At 54.4% G+C, this 24,870-nt stretch overlaps 2 protein-coding genes across 6 annotated transcripts in view; one reads left to right on the top strand and one right to left on the bottom strand.

The window, feature by feature from the left end:
- The window catches only part of DOCK6 (dedicator of cytokinesis 6), a 64,529-nt gene extending 39,862 nt beyond the window's left edge, over nucleotides 1-24,667 (bottom strand). For 2 of the 5 annotated variants that reach the window (XM_039465453.2, XM_074384614.1), the window contains exons 1-14: nucleotides 24,537-24,667; nucleotides 14,106-14,193; nucleotides 13,262-13,437; nucleotides 12,371-12,439; nucleotides 12,014-12,143; nucleotides 10,207-10,419; nucleotides 8,198-8,283; nucleotides 6,249-6,315; nucleotides 6,000-6,149; nucleotides 5,621-5,701; nucleotides 5,376-5,529; nucleotides 5,085-5,212; nucleotides 4,886-4,979; nucleotides 3,598-3,760 (exon numbers count right to left, since the gene is read on the bottom strand). In XM_039465453.2, coding sequence (XP_039321387.2) covers nucleotides 3,598-3,760; nucleotides 4,886-4,979; nucleotides 5,085-5,212; nucleotides 5,376-5,529; nucleotides 5,621-5,701; nucleotides 6,000-6,149; nucleotides 6,249-6,315; nucleotides 8,198-8,283; nucleotides 10,207-10,419; nucleotides 12,014-12,143; nucleotides 12,371-12,439; nucleotides 13,262-13,437; nucleotides 14,106-14,193; nucleotides 24,537-24,580 — 1,643 coding nt within the window. In that variant the 5' untranslated portion in view covers nucleotides 24,581-24,667. Of the gene's footprint in view, nucleotides 1-3,597; nucleotides 3,761-4,885; nucleotides 4,980-5,084; nucleotides 5,213-5,375; nucleotides 5,530-5,620; nucleotides 5,702-5,999; nucleotides 6,150-6,248; nucleotides 6,316-8,197; nucleotides 8,284-10,206; nucleotides 10,420-12,013; nucleotides 12,160-12,370; nucleotides 12,440-13,261; nucleotides 13,438-14,105; nucleotides 14,194-24,536 lie in introns of those variants that run through there. The other 3 variants (XM_039465450.2, XM_074384613.1, XM_010329529.3) reach the window with 2 other exon arrangements.
- ANGPTL8 (angiopoietin like 8) lies at nucleotides 839-3,515 on the top strand. Its single transcript, XM_010329528.3, has 4 exons — nucleotides 839-1,175; nucleotides 1,375-1,536; nucleotides 3,000-3,109; nucleotides 3,215-3,515. Exons 1-4 carry the CDS (start codon nucleotides 879-881, stop codon nucleotides 3,240-3,242), a joined length of 597 nt encoding a protein of 198 aa, XP_010327830.1. The 5' UTR covers nucleotides 839-878; the 3' UTR covers nucleotides 3,243-3,515.
- Nucleotides 24,668-24,870: the final 203 nt, after the last annotated feature.

Raw genomic sequence — 24,870 nt, 5'->3', positions numbered from 1 at the left:
GAGTCAGAGTCCTGCCTCCTTCCCTCAGGGGCAACTCTGTGCAAGCCTTGACCCCTCTCTGGGCCTCAGTTTCCCTGTGTGTATAATGGGCACTCGGTTTTACACAGCTGAGCCTGTGTAATGATACTGATGATGATAAAATAACAGCAATGACAATAATTGCACCACACACTACTACTACAATACAATAATTGCACCTACTGTGTGCCAGGCCCCATTCTAAGCACTCAACATGAAATAACCCATTTACTTCTTACAAGTAGCTCATGAAGCAGGACTAACATCACCACCATTTTACAAACAGGGAAACTGAGGTACTTGCACAGTCACCCAGGGAGTAAAATGGCAGTCAGTGGTGATCCAGGCATATGCAGGGTTTGGATCAGGCTGTGTGACCTTGGGAAAGTCTCTGCCACCTGCACCTGCTCCCTTGGCCACGAACCAGGCCAATAAAAGCCCCCTCAGTGTGGCAAATGTGTGGAAGGGGAACGAGCAGATATTGTAATGGCAGTTGGAATGGCTCTGGGCAAACCATCAGTACTTATAAATTCTTTACCATTATGACCATCATCATTGCAATGCCTATTCATAGATGGAGAAACAGGCCGAGCACGGTGAGTCTCAGGAACTCCCAGCAGGGTCTGGAGCCCGTCCTCTCCCAGTGCCCCTCACCCACACCTGGCCCTGAGCCCCAGGAAGCGTGATCCCAGCATGGCCCAGCCGGACATTCGCCTGATGCAACTATCGCACCACCGCCAGGCCCTTGTGCAATGTGGGGCACCCGGCTGGCCAGTTAACGATTGACTGGGGATTGGCGGGGTGTGAGGCATAAAAGGCATCAGTGGCAGTGCTGTGGCTGCAAACTCAGACCCTCCGTCATGCCAGTGCTCGCTCTGTGCCTCCTGTGGGCTCTGGCAATGGTAGCCTGGCCTGCCTCAGTGGCCCCTGGGGGCGGCACAGAACTGGCACGCCATGAGGAGCTGACCCTGCTCTTCCATGGGACCCTGCAGCTGGGCCAGGCCCTCAATGGTGTGTACAGGACCACAGAGACACGGCTGGCCAAGGCCAGGCGCAACCTGGGTCTCTACGGCCGCACAGTGGAACTCCTGGGGCAGGAGGTCAGCCAGGGCCGAGAGGCAGCCCAGGAACTTCGAGCAAGCCTGTTGGATACTCAGGTGGGCACCATAGCTCGGACACTGTGGGGTGGCCAGGAGTCCAAAGTGGAGTTTATGTCTAGGGTAACCAGTCATCCTGGTTTGCCCTGGACTGAGGGGATTCCTGGGATACAAGATTTTCAGTGATAAAATCAGGCAAGTCTTCGGTACACAAAGATGAGTTGGTCATCCTACTAGTGACCCACTGTTTATTAAGCAGAAGGAGGAGGATATCCTGCAGCTGCACGCAGAGGCCACAGCTGAGGTGCTGGGGGAGGTGGCCCAGGCGCAGAAGGTTCTACAAGACAGTGTGCGGCAACTAGAAGTCCAGCTGAGGCGCGCCTGGCTGGGGCATGCCTACGAGGAATTGGAGGCCTTAAAGGTAAGGGTCTCCCCCAGCCCTAGTGGGCTGAGACCCTGATTCTTGGCCAGAACTCGCTTCTGCAACTTGAGTCCCAAAGACCTCCCAGATCAGCCTCTCAGCTCCATGGCCCCTACCCAGCATATCCCCGGACAAAACCCATGTCCTTTTGTGTGCCTCAGTTTCCCCATTTGCAAATAAGGGGCAACACCTGATATCTCCCAGGAGAGCCAGGCACTCAATGCAGGTAAAATATCCAGCATGGGGTGGGCACAGTTGGTGCTCAATCATTTTTTTTTTTTTTTTTAGATGGAGTCTCGTTCTGTCGCCCAGGCTGGAGTGCAGTGGCACGATGTCAGCTCACTGCAACCTCCGCCTCCTGGGTTCAAGCAATTCTCCTGCCTCAGTCTCCCAAGTAGCTGAAACTATAGGCACACACCACCATGATCAGCTAATTTTTTGTATTTTTAGTAGAGATGGGGTTTATAGCCAGGATGGTCTTGATCTCCTGACCTTGTGATCTGCCCGCCTCAGCCTCCCAAAGTGCTGGGTTCACCGGTGTGAGCCACCACGCCTGGCCAATTCCTTTTTTTTTTTTTTTTTGAGACGGGAGTTTCGCTCTTGTTACCCAGGTTGGAGTGCAATGGCGCGATCTCGGCTCACCGCAACCTCCGCCTCCTGGGTTCAGGCAATTCTCCTGCCTCGGCCTCCTGAGTAGCTGGGATTACAGGCACGCGCCACCATGCCCAGCTAATTTTTTGTACTTTTAGTAGAGACGGGGTTTCACCATGTTGACCAGGATGGTCTCGATCTCTTGATCTCGTGATCCACCCGCCTTGGCCTCCCAAAGTGCTGGGATTACGGGCGGGCTTGAGCCACCGCGCCCGGCCACTTTTTTTTCTTTTTCTTTCTTTTTTTTTTTTTTTTTTTTTGAGACGGAATCTCACTCTGTTGCCCAGGCTGGAGTGCAGTGGTGCAATCTTGGCTCACTACAACCTCCACCTCCTGGGTTCAAGCGATTCCCCTTCCTCAGCCTACCGAGTAGCTGGAATTACAGGCGTGCACTGCCACACCCAACTAATTTTTGTATTTTTTAGTAGAGACAGGATTTCACCATGTTGGCCAGGCTGGTATCGAACTCCTGACCTCAAAGGATCTGCCTGCCTTGGCTTCCCAAAGTGCTATGATTACAGGTGTGAGCCACTGTGCCCAGCCAATAAATTCTTACTACTAGAGAAACTGTTAACATTTCGTGAGTATCCAATAAGTACCCAGCACTGTTTTATGCCCTTTAATAATCCATACGATGTTTATCACCACCCCATGAAGTCCTATTTAATCCCAATTTTACAGATAGGGAAACTGAGGCCAAAGAGCACTGATGACTTGCTGGGTCACACATACAGCAGGGAGGCCTGGGAAGGGGGTCAGGGGATGGGAAGTGAGGTGGCCGCCAGCTGAGGGTTGCATTCTGAACCCCACAGGCTCACGCCGACAAGCAGAGCCACACCCTCTGGGCCCTCACAGGCCACATTCAGCGGCAGAGGCGGGAGATGGTGGCACAGCAGCACCGGCTGCGACAGATCCATGAGAGGTGAGCCTGGTGGGGGTCTGGCAGGAGGGGCAGCTAGATGGGGGGCACACAGGGCAGCTAGAAAGGGGCCCCCTCACCTGGGCTGAGCCACATCTCCCTCCCCAGACTCCACACAGCAGCGCTCCCAGCCTGAACCTGCCTGGATGGAACTGAGGACCAGTCATGCTGCAATGGACACTGCCATGCCCCACGAGGCCCCCCTCCAGGGAGGCGCTGCCTGTCCACTGCGATCAGCCAGGGCGCCGGGCCCCACTTCCGAGCACAGAGCAGAGACGGACGTGGGCCGGGACAAAGGCGGAGGACTAGTCCCATTGCGGAGGGGTGGAGGAAGGATGTGTACCCTTTCACGCCTATACACCCCTCATTAAAGCAGAGTCGTGGCATCTCACTCGGGGTGTCTATGTGTGTCCTCAGCTTAGGGAGACCCCACCCAGCATGATGCAGGAATACCCCCCATTAAGTGCCCAGCTGGGCCCCGGAGGCCGTACCTGTAGCTGGTATGGGGGGAGTAGACTTCTCGGGCAGGGAACTCCAGGATCTCCTTGGTGGGCCGGCCCCTGGGGTCCGGGTAGGGCTTGATATGAAGCAGCTCAGGGGAGAGGCAGAAGTGGGGATTTTCAGGAGCTGGAGAAATGTCGATCTTGAGCTGGGCTGGGGAGGGAAGAACCGGTCTGCACCTGCCTGGGAGCCTCCTGGCCCAGCCCACCCTCTCTGGATGGTGAAGTCAGGGCAGAGTCTCCCACAGTGTTCTCTGGGGACTGGGGCTGTGTCCCTCAGATGCCAGGGACAGAAATTGCCCTCAACTCTGTTGCCCAGGCTGGAGTGCTCACTGCAACCTCTGCCAGGCTGGAGATCTTGGCTCACTGTGACCTCTGCCTCCCAGATTCAAGTGATTCTCCTGCCTCAGCCTCCCAGGTAGCTGGGATTACAGGTGTGACCCACCACACCCAGCTAATTTTTATTTTTTATTTTATTTATTTAGTTATTTATTTCGAGACAGAGTTTCGCTCTTGTTACCCAGGCTGGAGTGCAATGGCGTGGTCTCGGCTCACTGCAACCTCCGCTTCCTGGGTTCAGGCAATTCTCCTGCCTCAGCCTCCTGAGTAGCTGGGATTACAGGCACGTGCCACCATGCCCAGCTAATTTTTTGTATTTTTAGAGACGGGGTTTCACCATGTTGACCAGGTTGGTCTCGATCTCTTGACCTCGTGATCCACCCGCCTCGGCCTCCCAAAGTGCTGGGATTACAGGCTTGAACCACCGTTCCTGGCCAATTTTTATATTTTTAGTAGAGAAGGGGTTTCACCATGTTGGCCAGGCTGGTCTCAAACTCCTGACCTCAGGTGATCCACCCACCTCGGCCTCCCAAAGTGCTGAGATTACAGGTATGAACCAATGCACCTGGCCGCCCCCCCCAGCCTGGTCTTGAACTCCTGGGCTCAAATGCCCCTTCTCCTGCCTCAGCCTCCCAAAGGGTTGGGGTTACAGGCTTGAGCCACTGCATCCCGGCCTTATCCCTACATTTGATCAGCTCTGTCCCCGGGACTCCTGCCTGTCCCCTGCTGTTAGCCCCCTACTGACAGGATAGCCATCTCGTTTATTCTGCTTCTTGTCTGTGGTCCCCGTTAGCAGGTGCAGCCAGCCCCTGAGGACAGGGATTTGTCTATCACGGTCATCGTTGGGTTTCTGGGGCCTGGCACAGTAGGTGCTGTCGGCGTAGGTTTGTTGAGTGACTGAGAGTACACATCTTGTGTATGGACAGGGTGTGCCACGCACCAGTCACAGGACGTAGTCGCCGCAGCAGGGACGATGGGCGCCTCATGTCAGCCAGGAACTTGAAGAGGTCCTCATCGCTGAGTCGTTCAGCCTCCTACATGGGACCCGCTGCCGTCAAACTGGGCCAGGGTGCTAGGGGTCCCCAGGGATGATGTGGCCAGTGGGGAATGGGGGAGTCCCTGGCCCCGGGGTAGGACACCTGCTTAAAGAAGTTTGTGACAGTTAGTGTGGCCGGACGGAAGCCAGAGAAGCTGCAGGCATCGTCCCCACTGCTCGCCCGGTCCTGGGGTCCCCGACGGCGGCGGTCCGTCCAGGCTGGCCGGCGCTCTAGAGGAGTCAGTGACAATAACAAACGGGGGACCGAGATGACACTGGGAGACTCAGGGGCGGCACAGTTCAGCCAGCAGAGGGCGCACCTCCTGACCCCGTAGCCCCGCCCCAGGCCCGGCAGCCCCACCCCTTAGCCCCGCCCCGAGCCCCGCCTCCTCACCGCCCTCCGAGTCCAAGTCCCGGTCCAGCTGCCCAGCGCTGCTCACGATGTTGGCCAAGTGCACGGCCGTCCAGGCGAAGGGCATGCGGTAGCGGCCCAGGCGGGTGCAGAACTGCTCGGCCGCCAGGCGCAGCTTCTCTAGCTTCTCTTTGTTCTATGGGGAGATCCCCGTCCCCTGCCAGCTCAGCATCCCAGGACCGCTGAGTCAGGGATCTGCCCTGCCCCTAGTTCGGCCACACGCTTACCTTGGCGGCGTCCACTTCTTTCATCACCATGTAAGGCTCACAGCACTCACTGATGTCCCCTTGCTGAAGCACCTTCTCCAGCTGCGGGGCCGATGAATGATTCCAGTGAGGCACTGCTCAAACCCTCTGTCCCCTCCGCCCGGCTCCCCAGCCTCCTGGAACCCTCATGGGCCCTCAGACACTCCTATTGCCTCTCCCTGGAAGCCCTCGGTGATTTCTCCGCACCTGAGTTGGGTCAGGGGCCTCCTCCCTGCCTGTACTTCTCCCACAACGGCCCTGATTACCCTTCTTGGTGATATATCTTTCTCATTCTGGGAAGCCAGGGACTGAACCAGTGACATTCACCATTACCACCCCCTTGCCCAGCCCCAGCAGGCACCTTGATGACCAGGAAGATGTCAGGCGAGGGGTAGGTCACGGAGAAGATGGCGGAGCGGGCCAGGGTGGAGATGGCGGGGTGGGTGCCATGAGCCCGAAGCAGCCCTTTCATGGAGTCCGAGTTCAGGTCGAAGTAGAAGTTCTCTGAGATCTGGGGACACCAGAGGCAGCTGGGCCACCACCTCTAGGAAGCCCACAGCCCCCCAACAAGGAGGAGGAAGGGGAGGAAAGAGAAAAAAGGGGCTTCTACCTTCTTTTTCTCCCGCACGTCGTACAGAGCCAAGATCCCAAAGATGGGCTCAATTTCAATCTCGAACCTGGAAGTAAGTGGGAGGGCGGGGGCTCTCCTTGACACCCCCTGCCATCCACACACCCCACTCCCTCTTGAGACCCAACGTGGGGGGCACCGACTCCCACTGGGCCACATGGAACCGCCACTTAAGGGCTTACAGAAAAGGTACCTCTCACTTTGCAAAGGGGAAACTGAGGCACTGAAGTTTTTTTTTTTCCCCCTTTCCTACACCATCAGTAAGTAACCCATACAGTGCTTCTCCTCCCTGCAACCACCACAGCCCTTGTTCAGTTGGTATGGAGCAGTTCTGGGCTCAACAATCCCCGTATCTTGAAAATCTCAACTTTTGGGCTTTCCTGTCCCTCCTTTCTGGGGTGTCATCTGCCACCACTGTCACTTTGCACGGAGTTCCCATCTCGCTCACCTGAATTGCCACCATACCTGCTTCTCTGTCTCCACCTTGCTGGCCCTGGCTCACCACACACCTCCAAACTGAAAAACTGGGCACTCCTGGCCTCCGCAGCAGGGCCCAGCACAAAATCCTGGCCCCGCCCCGCCCCACGCTCAGTCTCATACTCCCCCATCTCCAGAAGGAAGGGGTGCCTAAACACTCATGTCTCCCCACTTTTGCGTGTGGTGTGCCCCTTACATCCCTTCTAACCCCTCTATTCAGCCAGCTCCTCTTCCTCCTCGGGTCTCTGTGTATACATCCCCCTATCAGGGAAGCTGTCCCAGATACCCGCTTCCACCCCTCAAGCTGGTTCAGGAGCCTCCTCCAGGACTCTAGGCACTTTGAGCATGTCTTATCCTGGCTCTGTGTGGTCATCACATGGTTGTGTGTCCTGTATACAGTAGGGACTTCGTATGTGTTTTTTGTTTGTTTGTTTTTAATTTTTATTTTTTGAGGCTGGAGGGCAGTGGCACAATTTTGGCTCACTGCAACCTCTGCCTCCCAGGTCAAGCGATTCTCCTGCCTCAGCCTCCCGAGTAGCTGAGATTACAGGTGCCTGCTCCTCGCCTGGCTAATTTTTGTTTTTTTTAGTAGAGACGGGGTTTCGCCATGTTGGCCAGGCTGGTCTTGCACTCCTGACCTCAGGTGATCTGCCCGCCTCGGCTTCCCAAAGTGTTAGGATTACAGGCGTGAGCCACCGCACCAGGCCAATAAGTATTTGTTGAATGACTGGATAAGCCCACAGAGCCAGTTCCCAATCCTTGTGTTTAGGGCAAGAGGCCCACCCAGGCCTCAGGCCAGAATGGAGCCTCCCTTTCCTGCCCCAATCCAGGCAGGAACTCCGGGTGGGGAGAGGCAGGGCCAGGCTCAGGTCCAAGTCCACATCCTGCTCAGCTCTGTTCCCACGCACTTCTGCTGCTCCCCAGGGACTGGTGTGGAGGGGGCCCTGGGCCGCTGACAGCTAGGCCCAGGGTCGCTAGCACCCGCCCCAAAACCTCCCTACCAAACCCCGGATCCCAGCAGCAGAGTAGGCAAGTGCCAGACTCCAGCCTCCCAAGTCATATGATCTTGGCACGATAATGTTACCACTCTGTGCCTCAGTTTCCCCACCTGTGCCCATTTCATGAGGTTGTGGTGAAGATTAGGTGGGTTCATATATATGAGAGGCTGAGGGCCGATCCTGGCACACAATTGGCACTTAAGGATTGGCAACTTGGGATAACGAAAAAGGAAGTCTTACTCCCCCCTATAAATGGCTACATACAAACACAGAAGTATACGCTGGGTACCAAGCAAATGTTGGTTGGATAAATACAGGCGTATGTGGTGGCCATAGGTGGCCTTGTAGGTGACAGGGCTGCACATGATAATGGCACTGCTCATGTAGTGTGTACGCCACTGGAGCCCATGTGGTCCTTTCATGCCTCTCAGAAGAGGGACACATCAGTACACTTACTTGAGTGACAGACACTTGACCAAGATCCGCTGTCCAAAGTGCTCGCGGGGTGGCTCTGGACGGCTGCAGCGTTCCACAGCTTCATCCTGCCAAGAGTCGGGGGCAGGGGCTGGGGGGGAGCAGCTGGGACATCCTCCAGGAAGGGCCTGGAGTGCCCAGCCTCAGACCAGCTTTACCCCAGCCTGACTAAGCTGCTTTCCGCCCCTGCCTCTGAGCCTTTACAAACATGCTGTTCCCCTGCCTGGAGTGCCCTTCCTCTCCCGCTCCTCCTTGTCTGGCCAATGTCTGCTCATTGTTCAGGTCTCAGCTCAACCAACACTTCCTCCCGGAAGTCCTCCCTGACCCCTGAGGCCTGAACAGGCACGTCATCCAGGTGCCCACAGTGGCCTGGTGTAATGAGCCATGGCGGCTGGGACGCTGGGGACCTTGTAAAGGATGATGACTAGCACCTCATCATGGCGCTGCTCTGGGTTGTTATTTCCTAGAAGAGGGGTCTCTCCTCCACTAGTAAACTCTGAAGGTAGGGACTGGGTCTCTCTATTCATGACTATATCCCCAGTGCTAATAATTCAGTGGGTACCCAAACATGTTAGTCAAATAATTACAGAGGTATACAATAGGTGCCTACTAAAAGTCGGTTGGATGAACATAAGCATATACAGAAAGCATTCAATACATGTTGATTGGAGATATATAGGGATATACACCCAATAAGGCACTCAATAAGTACTGATTGGATAAATATGGGCGTATATAGTAAGTGCTCAATAAATGGCTAAATACAAACACAGGAATGAGTATATACTAGGTACCAAATGAATGTTGGTTGGATAAATAAAGGCATATGTGGTAGGTGCTCAATAAATATTGGTTGATTAAATAGAGAACTATATAGTAGGCATTCGTGTATTGAATAAATATAGGGATATACAGTTGGTACCTAATAAATGCTTGTTGGATAAATAATGTTTAAAAATTTATTCTCTATTTTTTACCTTTCCTGTGGTGTTGATGATTGGATAAATGTATGAGTAGATAGTATGTGTCCACATATAAAAGCTACTGAATAAACATAGGGGATACAGTAGGTGTCCAATAAATGCTGGTTAGCTAACTATAGAGGTATAAAGTAGGTGTCCATATAAAGAAGCTATTTTTTTTTTTTTTGAGACAGAGTCTCGCTCTGTTGCCCAGGCTGGAGTGCAGTGGTGTGCTCTTGATTCACTACAACCTCTGCCTCCTAGGTTCAAGTGATTCTCCTGCTCAGCCTCTGGAGTAGCTGGGATTTCAGGTGCCCACTACCAAACCTGGCTAATTTTTGTATTTTTAGTAGAGACGGCGTTTCACCATATGGGTCAAGCTGGTCTCGAACTCCTGACCTCAGGTGATTCACCCGCCTTGGCCTCCCAAAGTGCTGGAATTATAGGCATGAGCCACCACACCCAGCCAGAAGCTACTTTTTTTTTTTTTGAGACAGAGTTTTGCTGTTGCCCAGGCTGGAGTGTAGTGAGGGTGATTTCGGCTCACTGCAGCCTTCACCTCCCGGGTTCAGGTGATTCTCATGCCTCAGCCTCCCAAGTAGCTGGGAATACAGGGACCTGCCACCATGCCTGACTAACATTTGTATTTTTAGTAGAGATGGGGTTTCACCATATTGGCTGTTCTTGAACGCCTGGCCTCAAGCAACCTGCCCACCTCATCCTCCCAAATTGCTGGGATTACAGGTATGAGCCACCATGTCCAGCCTAGAAGTTCTTGAATAAGCGTAGGGTATACAGTAGGCACCCAATAAATGCTGGTTGGATAAATATAAGGGTATATAGGTGTCCACATATAGAAGCTATTGAATAAACATAGGATATACAGTAGGTGCCCAATAAATGCTGATTGGATTATTTATAGGGGTACATAGTAGATGTCCATCCGTAGAAGCTATTGAATGAACATAAAATATACAATAGGCACCCAGTAAATTCTGGCCGGCTGATTATCTGGGAAGGGGCACCCACCTCGTCAGGCGCGAGGTAGAGCGTGAGCAGGGCTGGGGGCCGGTGCTGCCGACGCAGGGCCTCATTGTGCCGGTCCACATCTTCCGGGGCCGCTCGCTCCAGCAGTGAGGGCAGCAGTGAGTCAGCTGTCAGGTTCCTCAGGTCGAAGATGCTAGAGGCTCCGCTGCTTCGAGGGGTGTCTTCTGGGGAGCCCGAGCCGCGCCGGGAGTCATCCTGCCAGTAGAGAATGCACAAGCACTGAGTGCCAACTGTATACACCCTCACCCCACTTCTGGTGAGAGTGTCCTCATTCTCATTCTAGAGATGGGGAAATAGAGGGCCAGGGGGTGAGGGTCATCACGGTAAGGGTTACCTGGGGGTTTTGCTTACCCTCTTTCAAGAAACTTTAGCGAGCACCCCAACTTTTTTTTGCGACGGAGTCTTGCCCAGTCGCCAGGCTGGAGTACAGTGGCACAGTCTTGGCTCACTGCAACCTCTGCCTCCCGAGTTCAAGTGATTCTCCTGCCTCAGTGTCTCGAGTAGTTGGGACTACAGGCACCCACTACCACACCCAGCTAAGTATTATATTTTTAGTAGAGACGGGGTTTCACCATGTTGGCCAAGATGGTCTTGATCTCTTGACCTGGTGATCTGCCCACCTTGGCCTCCAAAGTGCTGGGATTACAGGCGTGAGCCACCGTGCCTGACCAAGCCCCCCAACCTTTACCATTGTTGGGGAGGCTCCTCCTTATCCCACACTTGGGGCTTCAGGTGATCCTTATTTGGCTAATCAGAACACATCTACTCACCCTAGGGATTGGCTCTAAGGGCCTGGGCTGGGCCAATGAGAGCCTTCCCTGGGACTGTTGCCAGGGGAGGGAAGAGTTCTTCCTGACCTTCCTGTGCTGAATCAAATCCTAGCTCAGCTCTGTGACACGGGGTCTCTGACCCGCAACTCTAAGGGCCTCAGTTTCCCTATCTACATCTAAAAATAACAAAATTAGCCAGGCCTGGTGGCTCATGCCTGTAATCCCAGCTACTAAGGAGGCTGAGGTGGGAGGATTGCTTGAACCTGGGAGGTGGAGGCTGCAGTGAGCTGAGATTGCACCACTGCAAGTCAGCCTGGGTGACAGCGCGAGACTCCATCTCAAAATAATAATAATGAAAACAATAATCCTTGGAATAATTATGACTCGTATACAGTAGGTGCTTAGTAAATGCTGATTGACAAGATATAGGCTCAGGGCCTCTAAGAACCTTGCTGTGCCTCAGTTTCCTTACCTGGGTGTAATGGCTGCTCTGACTCACAGAATGAAAGGAAAGGATACATATAAAACCTTTAGTACATACTAAACACTCAATAAATGCTTATAATTATATAATTATTACCCCTACGTATCTTTTTTTTTTTTTTTTTTTTCCGAGACGGAGTCTCTCCCTGTTGCCCAGGCTGGAGTGCCATGGCATGATCTTGGCTTACTGAAACCTCTGACTCCCTGGCTCAAGCGATTCTCCTGCCTCAGCCTCCTGAGTAGCTGGGATGACAGGTACCCGCCACCACACCCGGCTAATTTTTGTGTTTTTAGTAGAGACGGGGTTTCACCATGTTGACTAGGATGGTCTGGATCTCCTCGGCCTCCCAAAGTGCTGGGATTACAGGTGTGAGCCACCATGCCCGGCCTACCCCTAACTTTTTACTCGTGGGGACTGATGTAATTCCTTTTGAGCTCAAGGCTGTTTGGGTCATTTCTTGTCACATGTGACCAAAAGCTGAGGCCGGAGCCTACACACATACCCCTGCAGTGACCCAAGCCAGGGACTTCCTCACCAAGTCCTCAGGGCCGGACCTCTCGTCCCCAGAAGTGTCCTGCTCAAAGACCTGGCGGGGGAGGCCCTTCTGTCGCTCTCGCTGCGTCTCCGTGGTGATGGGGCTGTATGCGGTGCTCAGGTACTGGTATCTAGCAGGAAATGGGGCTGGGCAGGCAGGGAGGGCTGAAGCCCCCCGAGGCTCCCCAGCGTTCGCCCACACCACAGTGCCTGTGTGGCCACCCTCCTTGTGCTCCAGCAGATGAGTCTGCCTGCTCTTGCAGGGGTAGTGGGCAGACACACAGCAGGACTGGCTGCAGACAGCAGCTCAGCCCTTTTGGATTCCGAACCTCCTGATGTGCCCCCAAGTCAGACCCACCTTCTGTGGATGATGACCCAGTCTTCAGCATACATCTCCACCGCGGTCCTCACCTGGGCATCCAGTTTTCTGCAGCAGAAGAAAACCAGGGTAGCCGGGGACCGGCACTTTGGGAGGCTAAGGCGTGCGGATCACCTGAAGTTGGGAGTTCAAGACCAGGCTGACCAACATGGAGAAACCCTGTGTCTGCTAAAAATATAAAATTAGCTGGGTGTGGTGGTGCACACCTGTAATCCCAGCTACTTGGGAGGCTGCAGCAGGAGAATCACTTGAACCCGGGAGGCAGAGGTTGCGGTGATCCGAGATCGTGCCACTGCACTCCAGCCTGGGCAACAACAGTGAAACTCTGCCTCAAAAGAAAAAAAAAGCCCGGGCGCGGTGGCTCACGCCTGTAATCCAGACATTTTGGGACACCAAGGCGGGTGGATCACCTGAGGTCAGGAGTTCAAGACCAACCTGACTAACGCGGAGAAACCCTGTCTTTACGAAAAATACAAAATCAGCTGGGCATGGTGGTGGGCGCCTGTAATCCCAGCTACAAGGGAGGCTGAGGCAGGAGGATCGCTTGAACCCGGGAGGCAGAGGCTGCAGTGAGTCAAGATTGTGCCATTGCACTCCACCCTGGGCAATAAGAGTGAAATTCTGTCTCAAAAAAAAAAAAAAAAGAAAAGAAAGAAAATCAGGGTAAACAGAGTCAGGGCCTCTGTGAATCCTCCCACTGGACTGTGAGGTTGATACTGCCCTGCCTACTCCAGACAAGGGGAGAGGGAGGCTCAGAGGAAAAGCATGGCTTGTCCAAGGTCACTACCGAGCCAGGAGCTGAACTCGGCTGTTATGGGAGTGGCAGAGACAGAGTGGAATCATAGGTAGAGAGGGTGAGGCTGAACCCACTCATCCTCGGGGATCCCAGGCTCTGTGGTCCGGCATTCCCGGGGCTGCAGCAGCAGCTCCAAGTCGTCAGCTGGGAATTCTACCAGGTCCCTGAGGGGCCCAGGCTCAGCTTCTGGGGGCCGGCTCTGAAGTACATCCTCAAAGTCCAGCGGCTCAACAACTTCAGTCAGCGGGACCTGGATCGGAGCAGAGGGGCCGTGGTCGCACTGCCCAGGAGGCTGGGGGTACGGGGCATGAGGTGGGAGTGGGTGTGTGCTGGCTTCAAACTCAAACAGGAGGGCGGTGGGAGCCATGGAGGTGCTGGAGCTACGGAGGACGGTGACCTCAGACTCTCCACCCCCAGCTCAGCTTTCCCTGCCCGGCCTCTCCCTCCGGGGGCTCCAGGAAGGAAACCACACCCCAGGCCTGAAAGGGCAGGCACTCGTGTTGGAAGGAAAGGAACAGTTGACAGAGGCCAGGCAAGAGACAATTTCTAAAGCCCCCCAATCCCCTGGGCAAGAGGGCCCCGCCCCTCTCAGGTGAAAGTCACTCCCCTCCCCCAACGCCCCCCTCCTCTATTCCCATCTGGGTGGTCTAAGCGACAGGTGGCGGGCAACATCAGGAGGGAGCCACTCCCTGTGACCACCCACAAGGTGACAAGCAGCTGCAGGGAGAGTGGCCACAGGAATTGGTGACAGTACTAAGACCAGGACAGGGACTCCCTCCCCCGACCCTGCTGGGTCCCTCTCTGTTTCCCCACAGGCCAGGGCACGGGAGGGAGGGGTGGGACCTAAGACAAGGAAGCCTGTGCCTCTGTCTGAGAGGGCGGGGGCTGGAGGCTGGGGGCGGACCCCCAAAGACTTACCCCCAGGGAGCTGCTGCAGCGCCTGCTGGAGTGCGGGGAGCCACTGCGTTCCCGGGACACCTGCTTCCGCACCTCTGCGGCCACCGTCCTGAAAAGACAGGGAGGGGCCCGTTGGGGGCAGGAAAACTCAGGCAGCGGGGCCCTGAGAACCCAGGCTTCGGGCCGAAAGATTTTTTTTTTTTCTTGAGATGGCGTTTCACTCTGTCACCAGGCTGGAGTGCAGTGGTGTGGTCTCGGCTCACCGCAACCTCCGCCTCCTGGGTTCAGGCAATTCTCCCGCCTCAGCCTCCTGAGTAGCTGGGATTACAGGCACGCACCACCATGCCCAGCTAATTTTTTTGTATTTTTAGTAGAGACCGGGTTTCACCATGTTGACCAGGATGGTCTCGATCTCTCGACCTCGTGATCCACCCGCCTCGGCCTCCCAAAGTGCTGGGATTACAGGCTTGAGCCACCGCGCCCGGCCAATTTTTGTGTTTTTAGTAGACATGGGGTTTGGCCATGGTGGCCAGGCTCATCTCGAACTCCTGGCCTCGTGATCCACCCACCACGGCCTCCCAAAGAGCTGTGATTACAGGCGGGAGCCACTGTGCCCAGCCTGCCGACAGATTCTTTCTATGAGGAAAATCCAGACTGTGGAATGGAATAAATAGGCTGAGGGCCAAGAGAACCAGGACTGCTGAGGCTTTGGGGGCCCAGAGCTCCCTAGTTTCCCCCGAGCTGGGCCTTGGACCCTCCCAACCCTTTCCCTATCAAGCACCGATCAGGAGATGGCAATGCTACCACAGTGGGGTCTGAAGCCATCAGAGACTCAGAGACTCGTCTTCCCCTCCCAGCTGGGCCTCTGGCCTTCCAGATCTGGAGGGAGGCCCACGGGTCCCTGGCCTCTGCTCCCTCACCTGGGGGACCTCTGTCCATCCTGGTGTTCCCCAACACACCCAGCCCTGCCCCCTGGACCCCATCCAGATCACACATCCCTGCCCATCCTTGCTATGAGGCCTGGGATAAGGCATTTCTACCTCTGAACCTCAGTTTCCCCACCTGTAGCTATTGCCCTGACTTCAGAGGGCTGCTGGGCAGAGCGGAGCCTGGGGCCTGGCCTGAAGGTGCAGAGATTCTGAGATGAGGCCGTTGTGTTAGAGGCCAACCTGGCCTGCGGGTCCCAGAGCTGGGAGGCCTTTTAAGTAACCCCCTGCAACCAAGGTGGGCCCTGAGGTCTTCCTGGGCCACTTGAGCAGGCCTTCAAAATCAGGGAGGACGGCCGGGTGCAGTAGCTCACAGCTATAATCCCAGCACTTTGGGAGGCTGAGGTGGGCAGATCACCTGAGATCAGAAGGTAAAGACGGGCCTGGCCAACATGGGGAAACCTCATCTCTACTAAAAATACAAAAATTAGCTGGACGCCCATAGTCCCAGCTACTTGGGAAGCTGAGGCAGGAGAATCGCTTGAACCCAGGAGGCGCAGGTTGCAATGAGTCGAGATCGTGCCACTGAACCCCAACCTGGGTGACAGAGCAAGACTTGATCTCAAAACAAAACGAAACAAAATCTGGGAGGATGAGGGTGGTGGAGGGGTAACACTCGTAGCAGAGGGGACTGTGCAGGAATGTGGAGCAGAGCTGGTGGGGACAGGGGCGGCTCAGGCCTCCAGCTCCTCTGGCTGAGCTCAGGAGGGCAGGGAGAGAGAGCCATGCAGTTACGGTGGGGTGGTGGGGGAGGATGCCAGGCAGGGTCACAGCAGGCGGAAGGGCCATGAGACGAGGCTCCGAGCTTTGAGTGTGGAGACTCCTGCTCCCTGGGGTCTCTGTGAAGGCAGGAACTAGAGCTGTGTCACCCCCAGAGAGGGCCTTGCACATACTAGGCGCTCACTACTTTTTTTTTTTTTGAGACCAAGTCCGGCCCTGTTGCCTGGGCTGGAGTGCAATGGCACAAGCTCAGCTCACTACAACCTCTGCCTCCAGGGTTCAAGTGATTCTCCTGCCTCAGTCCCCCGAGTGGCTGGGATTACAGGTGCCTGTCACCACGCTCGGCTAATATTTTTGTATTTTTCAGTAGAGATGGGGTTTCACTATGTTGGCCAGGCTGGTTTCTAACTCCTGACCTCGTGATCTGCCCGCCTCGGCCTCCCAAAGTTCTGGGATTACAGGCATGAGCCACTGTACCCAGTTTTTTAAAAAAATTTGTATTTTAGATGGAGTTTTGCTCTTGTTGCCCAGGCTGGAGTGCAATGGCTGTGATCCTGGCTCACTGCAAGCTCCACCTCCCAGGTTCAAGCGATTCTCCTGCCTCAGCCTCCCGAGTAGCTTGGATTACAGGTGCCCACCTCCATGCCCAGCTAATTTTTAATATTTTTCACAGAGACGAGGTTTCACCATGTTGGCTAGGCTAGTCTCAAACTCCTGACCTCATGTGATACACCTGCCTTGGCCTCCCAAAGTGCTGGGATTATAGGTGTGAGCCACCACTCCTGGCCTATGTATTTTTTGTTTTGTTTTGAGGCAGGGTTGATCTGTCACCCAGGCTGGAGTGTGGCTGCGTGATATCAGCTCACTGCAACCTCTGCCTCCCAGGCCCAAGTGATCCTCCTCCCACCTCAGTCTCCAGAGGAGCTGGAATTACAGGTCTGCACCACCCCGCCTGGCTAAGTTTTCTATTTTTAGTAGAGCCAGAGTCTCGCCATGTTGCCCAGACTGGTCTTGGACTCCTGACCTCAAGCGATCTGCCCACCTCCTACTTTTTCTGATAGAATGAGTGAGTCCCTCTCAGTCTTCTTCTAAGACCTGCCCAAATCTGCTGCATGAGGGGAAGCCCCAGGTCTTTTAGCTGTGTGGCTCTGGGCAGGTAGGATACCCTCTCTGGGCCTTTGTCCCTCTTAAAATAGAGAAGCTAATTGCCTGGGTGTTCAGGCCTGACTCCCTTCTGCGTCCCAGTTTTCTGTGTGCTTGTAATTTTTTTTTCTGAGACAACAAGGTATGCAGTGGAGTGGTAAGTAAATTTTCACAATAAATAGTTGTGCTAGGGCCGGGTGTGGTGGCTCATGCCTGTAATCCCAGCACTTCGGGAGGCCACCGTGGGTGGATCACCCGAGGTCAGGAGTTTGAGACCAGCCTGACCAACGTGGAGAAACCCTGTCTCGGGCCGGGTGCGGTGGCTCACATCTGTAATCCTAGCACTTTGGAAGGCCGAGGTGGGTGGATCACCTGAGGTCAGGAGTTCAAGACCAGCCTGGCCATCATGGCGAAACCCCATCTTTAAAAAAATAATAAAAAGAAAAAGAAAAAAGAAAAAAGAAACCCCATCTCTACTAAAAATACAAAATTAGCTGGGTGTGGTGGTGCATGCCTGGAATCCCAGCTACTCGGGAGGCTGAGGCAAGAGAATGGCTTGAACCCGGGAGGTGGAGGTGTGGTGATCTGAGATCGCGCCACTGCACTCCAGCCTGGGTAACAACATTGAAACTCCATCTCGCCGGGCGCGGTGGCTCAAGCCTGTAATCCCAGCACCTTGGGAGGCCGAGGCGGGTGGATCACGAGGTCGAGAGATCGAGACCATCCTAGTCAACATGGTGAAACCCCGTCTCTACCAAAAATACAAAAAATTAGCTGGGCATGGTGGTGCGTGCCTGTAATCCCAGCTACCCAGGAGGCTGAGGCAGGAGAATTGCCTGACCCCAGGAGGCGGAGGTTGCGGTGAGCCGAGATCGCGCCATTGCACTCCAGCCTGGGTAACAAGGGCGAAACTCCGTCTCAAAAAAAAAAAAAAAAAAAAAAAAAAAAAGAAACTCCATCTCAAAAAAAAAGCAAAACAACAACAAAACAGCTGTGCTCAGCCAGGCACAGTGGCTCATGCCTCTAATCCCAAGTACTTTGGGAGGCTGAAGCAAGAGGATCACTTGAAGCCAGGAGTTCAAGACCAGCTTGCACATGCCACTGAGTAAACTGAACCCTGAAAAACATTGAAGAAATAAACATATCTCTCAGCCGCTCACGGACCTAGGGCTCACCAGGGAGCTGGGTTACTCACAAGCCTCCCCAGGTGGGGACAAAGTTGTAGCAAGACCCATTTCTATAAAATATTTAAAAATGGGCATGGTGGTGCGTGCCTGTAGTCCCAGCTGCTTTGGAGGCTTAGGTGGGAGGACCGCTGGAGCCCAGGAGTTTGAGGCTGCAGTGAGCTACGATTGCATCACTACACTCCAGCTTGGGTGACAGGGCAAAACACCAAAAAAACAGTTGTGCTCAAAAAAAGTGCAATGCCAATTACTGCAAACCCCATGGCCCAGGGGCCATCAATGAGCTGAATGTGTGGCAGGTACAGAGAAGTCTCTAAGGACAGATGGGGGTGGGGCAGACTAAGGCCTCCAGACTGGAGTCTCAGCCCTGTCTGGAGGTCTCTTTTTTTTTTTTTTTTTTTTTTTTGGAGACAGAGTCTCGCACTGTCCCCGGGATGGAGTGCAGTGGCGCGATCTTGGCTCACTGCAACCCCCGTCTCCTGGGTTCAAGTGATTCTCCTGCCTCAGCCTCCCAAGTAGCTGGGATTATAGGTGCCCGCCACTATACTGGCTAATTTTTTGTATTTTCAGTAGAGATGGGGTTTCACCATGTTGGTCACGCTGGTCACAAACTCCTGACCTCATGATCCACCCGCCTCGGCCTCCCAAAGTGCTGGGATTACAGGCATGAGCCACTGCACCCAGCCTGGAGGCCTCTCAATTAAAATCTATGTGGGTCTGGCTGGGCATAATGGCTTAGGCCTGTTATCACAGCACTTTGGGAGGCTGAGGCAGGAGGATTCCTTGAACCCAGGAGTTTGAGACCAGCCTGGGCAACACAGAGAGACCCAGTCTATAGAAAATTAAAAAATTAGTCAGGCATGGTGGTAGGGGTTTGTGGTCCCAGCTACTCAGGAGGCTGAGGATTGCTTGAGCCTGGGAGGTGGAGGCTGCAGCGAGCCACGATTGTGCCACTGCACTCCAGCCTGGATGATAGAGCAATACCCTGTCTCAAAACAAAACAAAAATTGATTGGGTGCAGTGGCTCATGCCCGTAAATCCCATCTCTTTGGGAAGCTGAGGCAAGCAGACCACTTGAGGTCAGCTATTCGAGACCAGCCTGGCCAATATGGTGAAACCTCGTCTCTACTAAAAATACAAAAAATTAGCTAGCTATGGTGGCATACGCCTGTAATCCCGGCTACTTGGGCGGCTGAGGCATGAGAATCGCTTGCACTTGGGAGGTGGAGGTTGCAGTGAGCCGAGATTGCACCACTGCACTCCAAGCCTGGGTGACGGAGCGAGACTCTGTCTCAATAAAGAAAAAAAAATCGTAAGGGTCAAACACAAAACTTGATCATTACCTTCCTACAATGTGAAGGCCTCTAGTCTGAGGCCCCGCCTCCCTCCTCCATCCCTATAGTCCGTCTATTTTTGCTCTTAACAGTCTCTTAAGAGTCTTGCTTCTACTGACGGGGGTGAGAACGGCGCTTGTGGGAAATTCAAAGGATGTAAAAAATGAGGGCTTTTGTCTTCAAATTCCCAAAGTTGGGCCGCTGCCTCCAGAACCCTGGGCACACAGGGGATCGGGGATAATTTACAAAAGATGCTGGGACAGGGGACAAAGCTGTGCCCTGGTTCCAGCTGTTCTGCAGCTGCTGCTCCGGAGGAGGGAGAGGGAACCAGGGACGGCTGGGCCTCCAGCTTCATTTTCCCCTTGGCCTTGGAGAGAGGCCGCTGCAGTGGAAAAGGCTGGGTCTGCAATACCATGGCCACGGAGCCAGCTGACTGCATCACAGGGCTCTGCACGAGGAGCCATGGAACGCAGTGACCGTCAGCCTCTCAGCCTCAGCACTCAGGACACTGCCCATCTTCTTAAGCTGTTCTGAGTTAAGGCTTTGCACACAGTAAATGCTCAATTAAGGCTTGCTGCCACCATCTTGTCCTCAAAGACAGTTCTAGGCAGCTGGGTTTCTGACCTTGTTTTGTTTTGTTAAATTTTTTAATTGTTTAAAAATATTCATTTAATTAATTAATTAATTAATTATTTTGAGACAGAGTCTTGCTTTGTTGCCCAGGTTGGAATGCAGTGGTGCGATCTCGGCTCACTGCAACCTCTGCCTCCCAGGTTCAAGTGATTCTTCTACCTCAGCCTCCCAAGAAGCTGGGACCACAGGCGCACGCCACCACACCGGCTAATTTTTGTATTTTTAGTAGAGACCGGGTTTCACCATATTGGCCAGGCTGGCATCTAACTCCTGACCTCCTGATCCGCCCACCTCGGCCTCCCAAGGTGCTGGGATTACAGATGTGAGCCACTGTGCCCAGCCGGCCATTACTTCTTTAAATGTAAAACGTAAACTGGCTCACATCAGACATCTGAAGCTGAAAATGAAGGTGTCACTGTCAGAGAGGCCCAGGAAGAAGTCGAATAAACATGCTGGGGGATATTTGAGAGTGGGAATTTCAACACTTTGGAGGCCCAAGTGGGAGAATCCCTTGAGGCCAGGAGTTTGATCCCATCTTCACAGTAAGATTCCATCTTCACAAAAAGGTTTCCAAAATTGTTTTTTTTTTTTTTTTTTTTTTTGAGACGGAGTTTCGCTCTTGTTACCCAGGCTGGAGTGCAATGGCGCAATCTCAGCTCACCGCAACCTCCACCTCCTGGGTTCAGGCAATTCTCCTGCCTCAGCCTCCTGAGTAGCTGGGATTACAGGCACGTGCCACCATGCCCAGCTGATTTTTTTGTGTTTTTAGTAGAGACAGGGTTTCACCATGTTGACCAGGATGGTCTCGATCTCTTGACCTTGTGATCCACCTGCCTCGGCCTCCCAGAGTGCTGGGATTACAGGCTTGAGCCACCGCACCCGGCCTCCAAAATTGTTCTTGTTTCACTTCCTCTTGGACACTTTCAAGAGTGACAACCTTTTTTTTTTTTTTTTTTTGAGACGGGTCTTGCTCTATCGCCCAGGCTGGAGTGCAATGCCTGATTTTGGCTCACTGCAACCTCCACCTCCTGGGTTCAAGTGATGCTCCTGCCTCAGCCTTCCAAGCAGCTGGGATTACAGGCATGTGCAACCACTCCTGGCTAATTTTTGTATTTTTAGTAGAGTTGGGGTTTCATCATGTTGTTCAGGCTGGTGTTGAATTCCTGACCTCAGGTGATCCGCACGCCTCAGCCTCTCAAAATGCTGGGATTACCGGTGTAAGCCATTATGCCTGGCCGAGAGTGACAACCACTTTAAACCTCAGTTTCAGGGCAGGGTACAGTGGCTCAAGCCTGTAATCCCAGCACTTTGGGAGGAAAAGCCAGACAGACCACGAGGTCAAGAGATCGAGACCATCCTGGCCAACATGGTGAAACCTCGTCTCTACAAAAAAATACAAAAATTAGCTGGGCGTGGTGGCGCACACCTGTAGTCCCAGCTACTCAGGAGGCTGAGGCAGGAGAATTGCTTGAACCTGGGAGGCGGAGGTTGCAGTGAGTGGAGAGCGCATCACTGCACTCTAGCCTGGCAACAGAGTGAGACTCCATCTCAAAAATAAAACAAAAAGCAAAAAAAGTACCCCTTAGGTTCAGTAACCCCGTCTCTACTAAAAATACAAAATTAGCTGGGTGTGGTGGCGCATGCCTGTAATCCCAGCTACTTGGGAGGCTGAGGCAGGAAAATTGCTTGAGTCCGGGAGGTGGAGGTTGCGGTGAGCTGAGATTACGCCACTGCACACCAGCCTCGGCAACAAGAGTGAAACTCCATCTCAACAAACAAACAAACAAATAAAGAATTTTTTTTTTTTTTTTTTTTTTTGAGACGGAGTTTCGCTCTCCTTACCCAGGCTGGAGTGCAATGGCGCCATCTCGGCTCACCGCAACCTCCGCCTCCTGGGTTCAGGCAGTTCTCCTGCCTCAGCCTCCTGAGTAGCTGGGATTACAGGCACGCGCCACCATGCCCAGCTAATTTTTTGTATTTTTAGTAGAGACGGGGTTTCACCATGTTGACCAGGATGGTCTCGATCTCTCGACCTTGTGATCCACCCGCCTCAGCCTCCCAAAGTGCTGGGATTACAGGCTTGAGCCACCGCGCCCGGCCAAGAATCTTTTCAATAGAAATCTGGATGGCCTAATATTTCAGGTTAATTTGGCATTTGTGGAATAAATGACTGAATGGATGACCAGATGAATATAAAAACAGCTCTGAGTATGCAGATACCTGAGTGCCTGGTTTGGAAGGCCTGGGTCACTTGCTCACAGCTCACTAGGGCCCCAGGATCATTCTCTGCTCTTACCCGGAGCTCTACAGTACCCCACACCCCTCTTTCTCACTTGAGTAAAACCCAGGACCCAAGGACATAGGGACTGAAATGCAGAGAAACAGCAGGCTAGACCCAATGGCTCACGCCTATAATCCCAGCATTTGGGAAGCTGAGGCAGGAGGATCGCTTGATCCAGGAGTTTGAGGCCAGCCTGGGCAGGATAGTAAGATCCTGTTTCTACAAAAGATTAGAAAGTTAGCCAAGCGTTGCAGCATACACCTGTACGTAGTCCCAGCTACCTGGGAGGCTGAGGCAGATGGATCACTTGAGCTGGGAGGTTGAGGCTGCAGTGAGCCAAGCAAGGTATCACCACCACACTCCAGCCTCGGTGACAGAGCAAAACCCTGTCTAAAAAAAAGAAGAAGAAGAAAAAAAAAAAAAAAAAAAAGCCTGAGCTCGGTGGCTCACACCTGTAATCCCAGCACTTTGGGAGGCCAAGGCAGACGGCTCACCTGAGGTCAGGTGTTTGTGACCAGCCTGGCCAACATGGTGAAATCCCATCTCTACTAGAAATACAAAAATTAGCTGGGTGTGGTGGTGGGCGCCTGTAATCCCAGCTACTCAGGAGGCCAAAGCACAAGAATTGCTTGAACCCGGGAGGCCAACGTTGCAGTGAGCTGAGATCGCACCACTGTACTGGCCAGCCTGGGCAACAGAGCGAGACTCCATCTTGGGGTGGGGGTGGGGGAAGAAAGAAAGAAAAGAAAAAGAAACAAAGTAATAATGTTTGCAGCCTCAAAGATGCCAAAAGTCTAAAACAGAGAGCCAATTTACAGACGAAGATAATGATAGAACATAAAAATTGCCCAGCCATTATGCCCCAGCCACATCTCTCCTCTGCTGAGAACTCTCCATGGCTCCCATCTCACTTGGGGTCAAAAGTCAAAGTCCCTTGCACAGCCCAGAGGACCCTGCACATTCTACTCCTACTGCCCCCTCCAGCTCTCTGTTCCTGCCTCAGGGCCTTTGCACAAACTCTTCGTACTGTTTTCCCCCACAAACAGGCCCTGATCCCTTCCTCAACTCCTTGAGGTCTTTGCTCAAAAGCACCTGCTCATCCAGGGCTTCCTGACCCACCTCCCACATCTCAAGCAGCCTGGGTGCTCCCATCACCCTTCTCTGTCTTGTCTCCACAGCACTTAGCAGTGACAGGTAGTCTATTTGATGAGGCTTCTGGTCTCTCTCTCCGTCACTACATCCCAAGACTGGGTTGTCTACAGGACACCAGGGCCCAACCCACAGGGCGGCTCTTTCACCTGGGGGCAGTCAGGACATGTCTCCGGGGGAGAGGTTATCTGAGTTTCTGAACCCACCCTTGCGCAAAGACCCCCCTCCCAATCATGAGGACAAGGTCTTTCAGCCCCAGAGAGTCTGACATCCCCCTCCCAGGCTGTGACTCTCACAATCACCAGTGGCCACGAAAATGGATCCCCCAGCGCCTGGCGTCTGTCCCCTCCCCCGTCTGCCCACCAGCTGGTTCTGTCCCCAGCCCCCACTCCCTCTATTCAATCACCCATCTATCCCCAGCGCGGTCCAGCTCGTGCTGGGAGAGCCTGAAGCACTGAGTGGGGGGGCGTCCACAGCTGTCCCCCTCCCCCGCCCCCCGACAGCTGGGCACCGGACCCTGGAGGGGGAAGGGCACGGGAAACTCGAATGGCTTCAAAAGCCAACAAGGAGCCCATCTCTGTCCCCAAATCTCAGAGCCTGGAGCTGCCCTGCCCCAAACCAGGCACTGAGAAGGGAACAGAAAGTCCGGCCCCCCTGATCTCAGAGGGCGCGGGGACAGCGAGGGCGCGCAGGGAGTGCAGGGGGCGCCCGGTACCCGCATCCCCGCGCCGCCTCCTCCGCGAAGCCCTCCGGACACGCCCCCGCGCGTCTGGAAGGCAGAACGACGGCCGCCATCGCGCTCCCGGCTCCGGCTCCGACGCGACTCCCAGCTGGGGTTCCCCCGCCGGGCCCCCGCCGCCCTCCCTCCCCGCCTTCTCCAGCCCCCAGCCCCGGCAGGAGGAAGCGGGCGGGACCCGGGCCCAGGAGGAAAGGGGTTGAACTGGGGGCGCCCCGGCGGGGAGGGTCGCACCGCCCCGGGGCGGGGCCGGGCCACGTGGGGGAGGCGGAGGGGGCCCCGCTACCTGTTGATCTTGTGCGCGAAGGCACGGCGCTCAGCGGCCGCCATGGTCCCCGCGTCCCGCCGCCGCCTCCGCCCTGCGCCCGGGCCTCGCAGCCGCCGCTGTCTCCCGGTTCTGGGCAGCCCGGGCGGGGCGGGGCCGGCGCGGGGGCGGGGCCCTTCCGGGTGGCCCGGGCCGCTCCGTGCTGCCCCTGCCGGGCGGAGGGGTCGCCTGGAGTCCTGGGGGCTGGGGAAACTGAGACTCACGGACTCGGGGGGACGCCCTTTCCATCCTAGTAGGACTGGGGAAACTGACGCTGAGGAGGGAAGTGGGGGACCCAGACTGGGTGGGCCCCGGA

This window comes from Saimiri boliviensis, chromosome 14, assembly GCF_048565385.1.
Source record: "Saimiri boliviensis isolate mSaiBol1 chromosome 14, mSaiBol1.pri, whole genome shotgun sequence".
Taxonomy (NCBI): Eukaryota; Metazoa; Chordata; class Mammalia; order Primates; family Cebidae; genus Saimiri; species Saimiri boliviensis.
Note: the sequence above shows the minus strand (reverse complement) of the source record. Positions and strands in the feature narration are given on the sequence as shown.

What these genes read in the sequence shown, in the direction of transcription:
- ANGPTL8 (XM_010329528.3), top strand. Translation starts at nt 879, where the DNA reads ATGCCAGTGCTCGCTCTGTGCCTCCTGTGGGCTCTGGCAATGGTAGCC. An exon ending in AGGAATTGGAGGCCTTAAAG is followed by an intron (nt 1,537 to 2,999) that starts GTAAGGGTCTCC and finishes TGAACCCCACAG; the next exon opens with GCTCACGCCGACAAGCAGAG. An exon ending in CTGCGACAGATCCATGAGAG is followed by an intron (nt 3,110 to 3,214) that starts GTGAGCCTGGTG and finishes CTCCCTCCCCAG; the next exon opens with ACTCCACACAGCAGCGCTCC.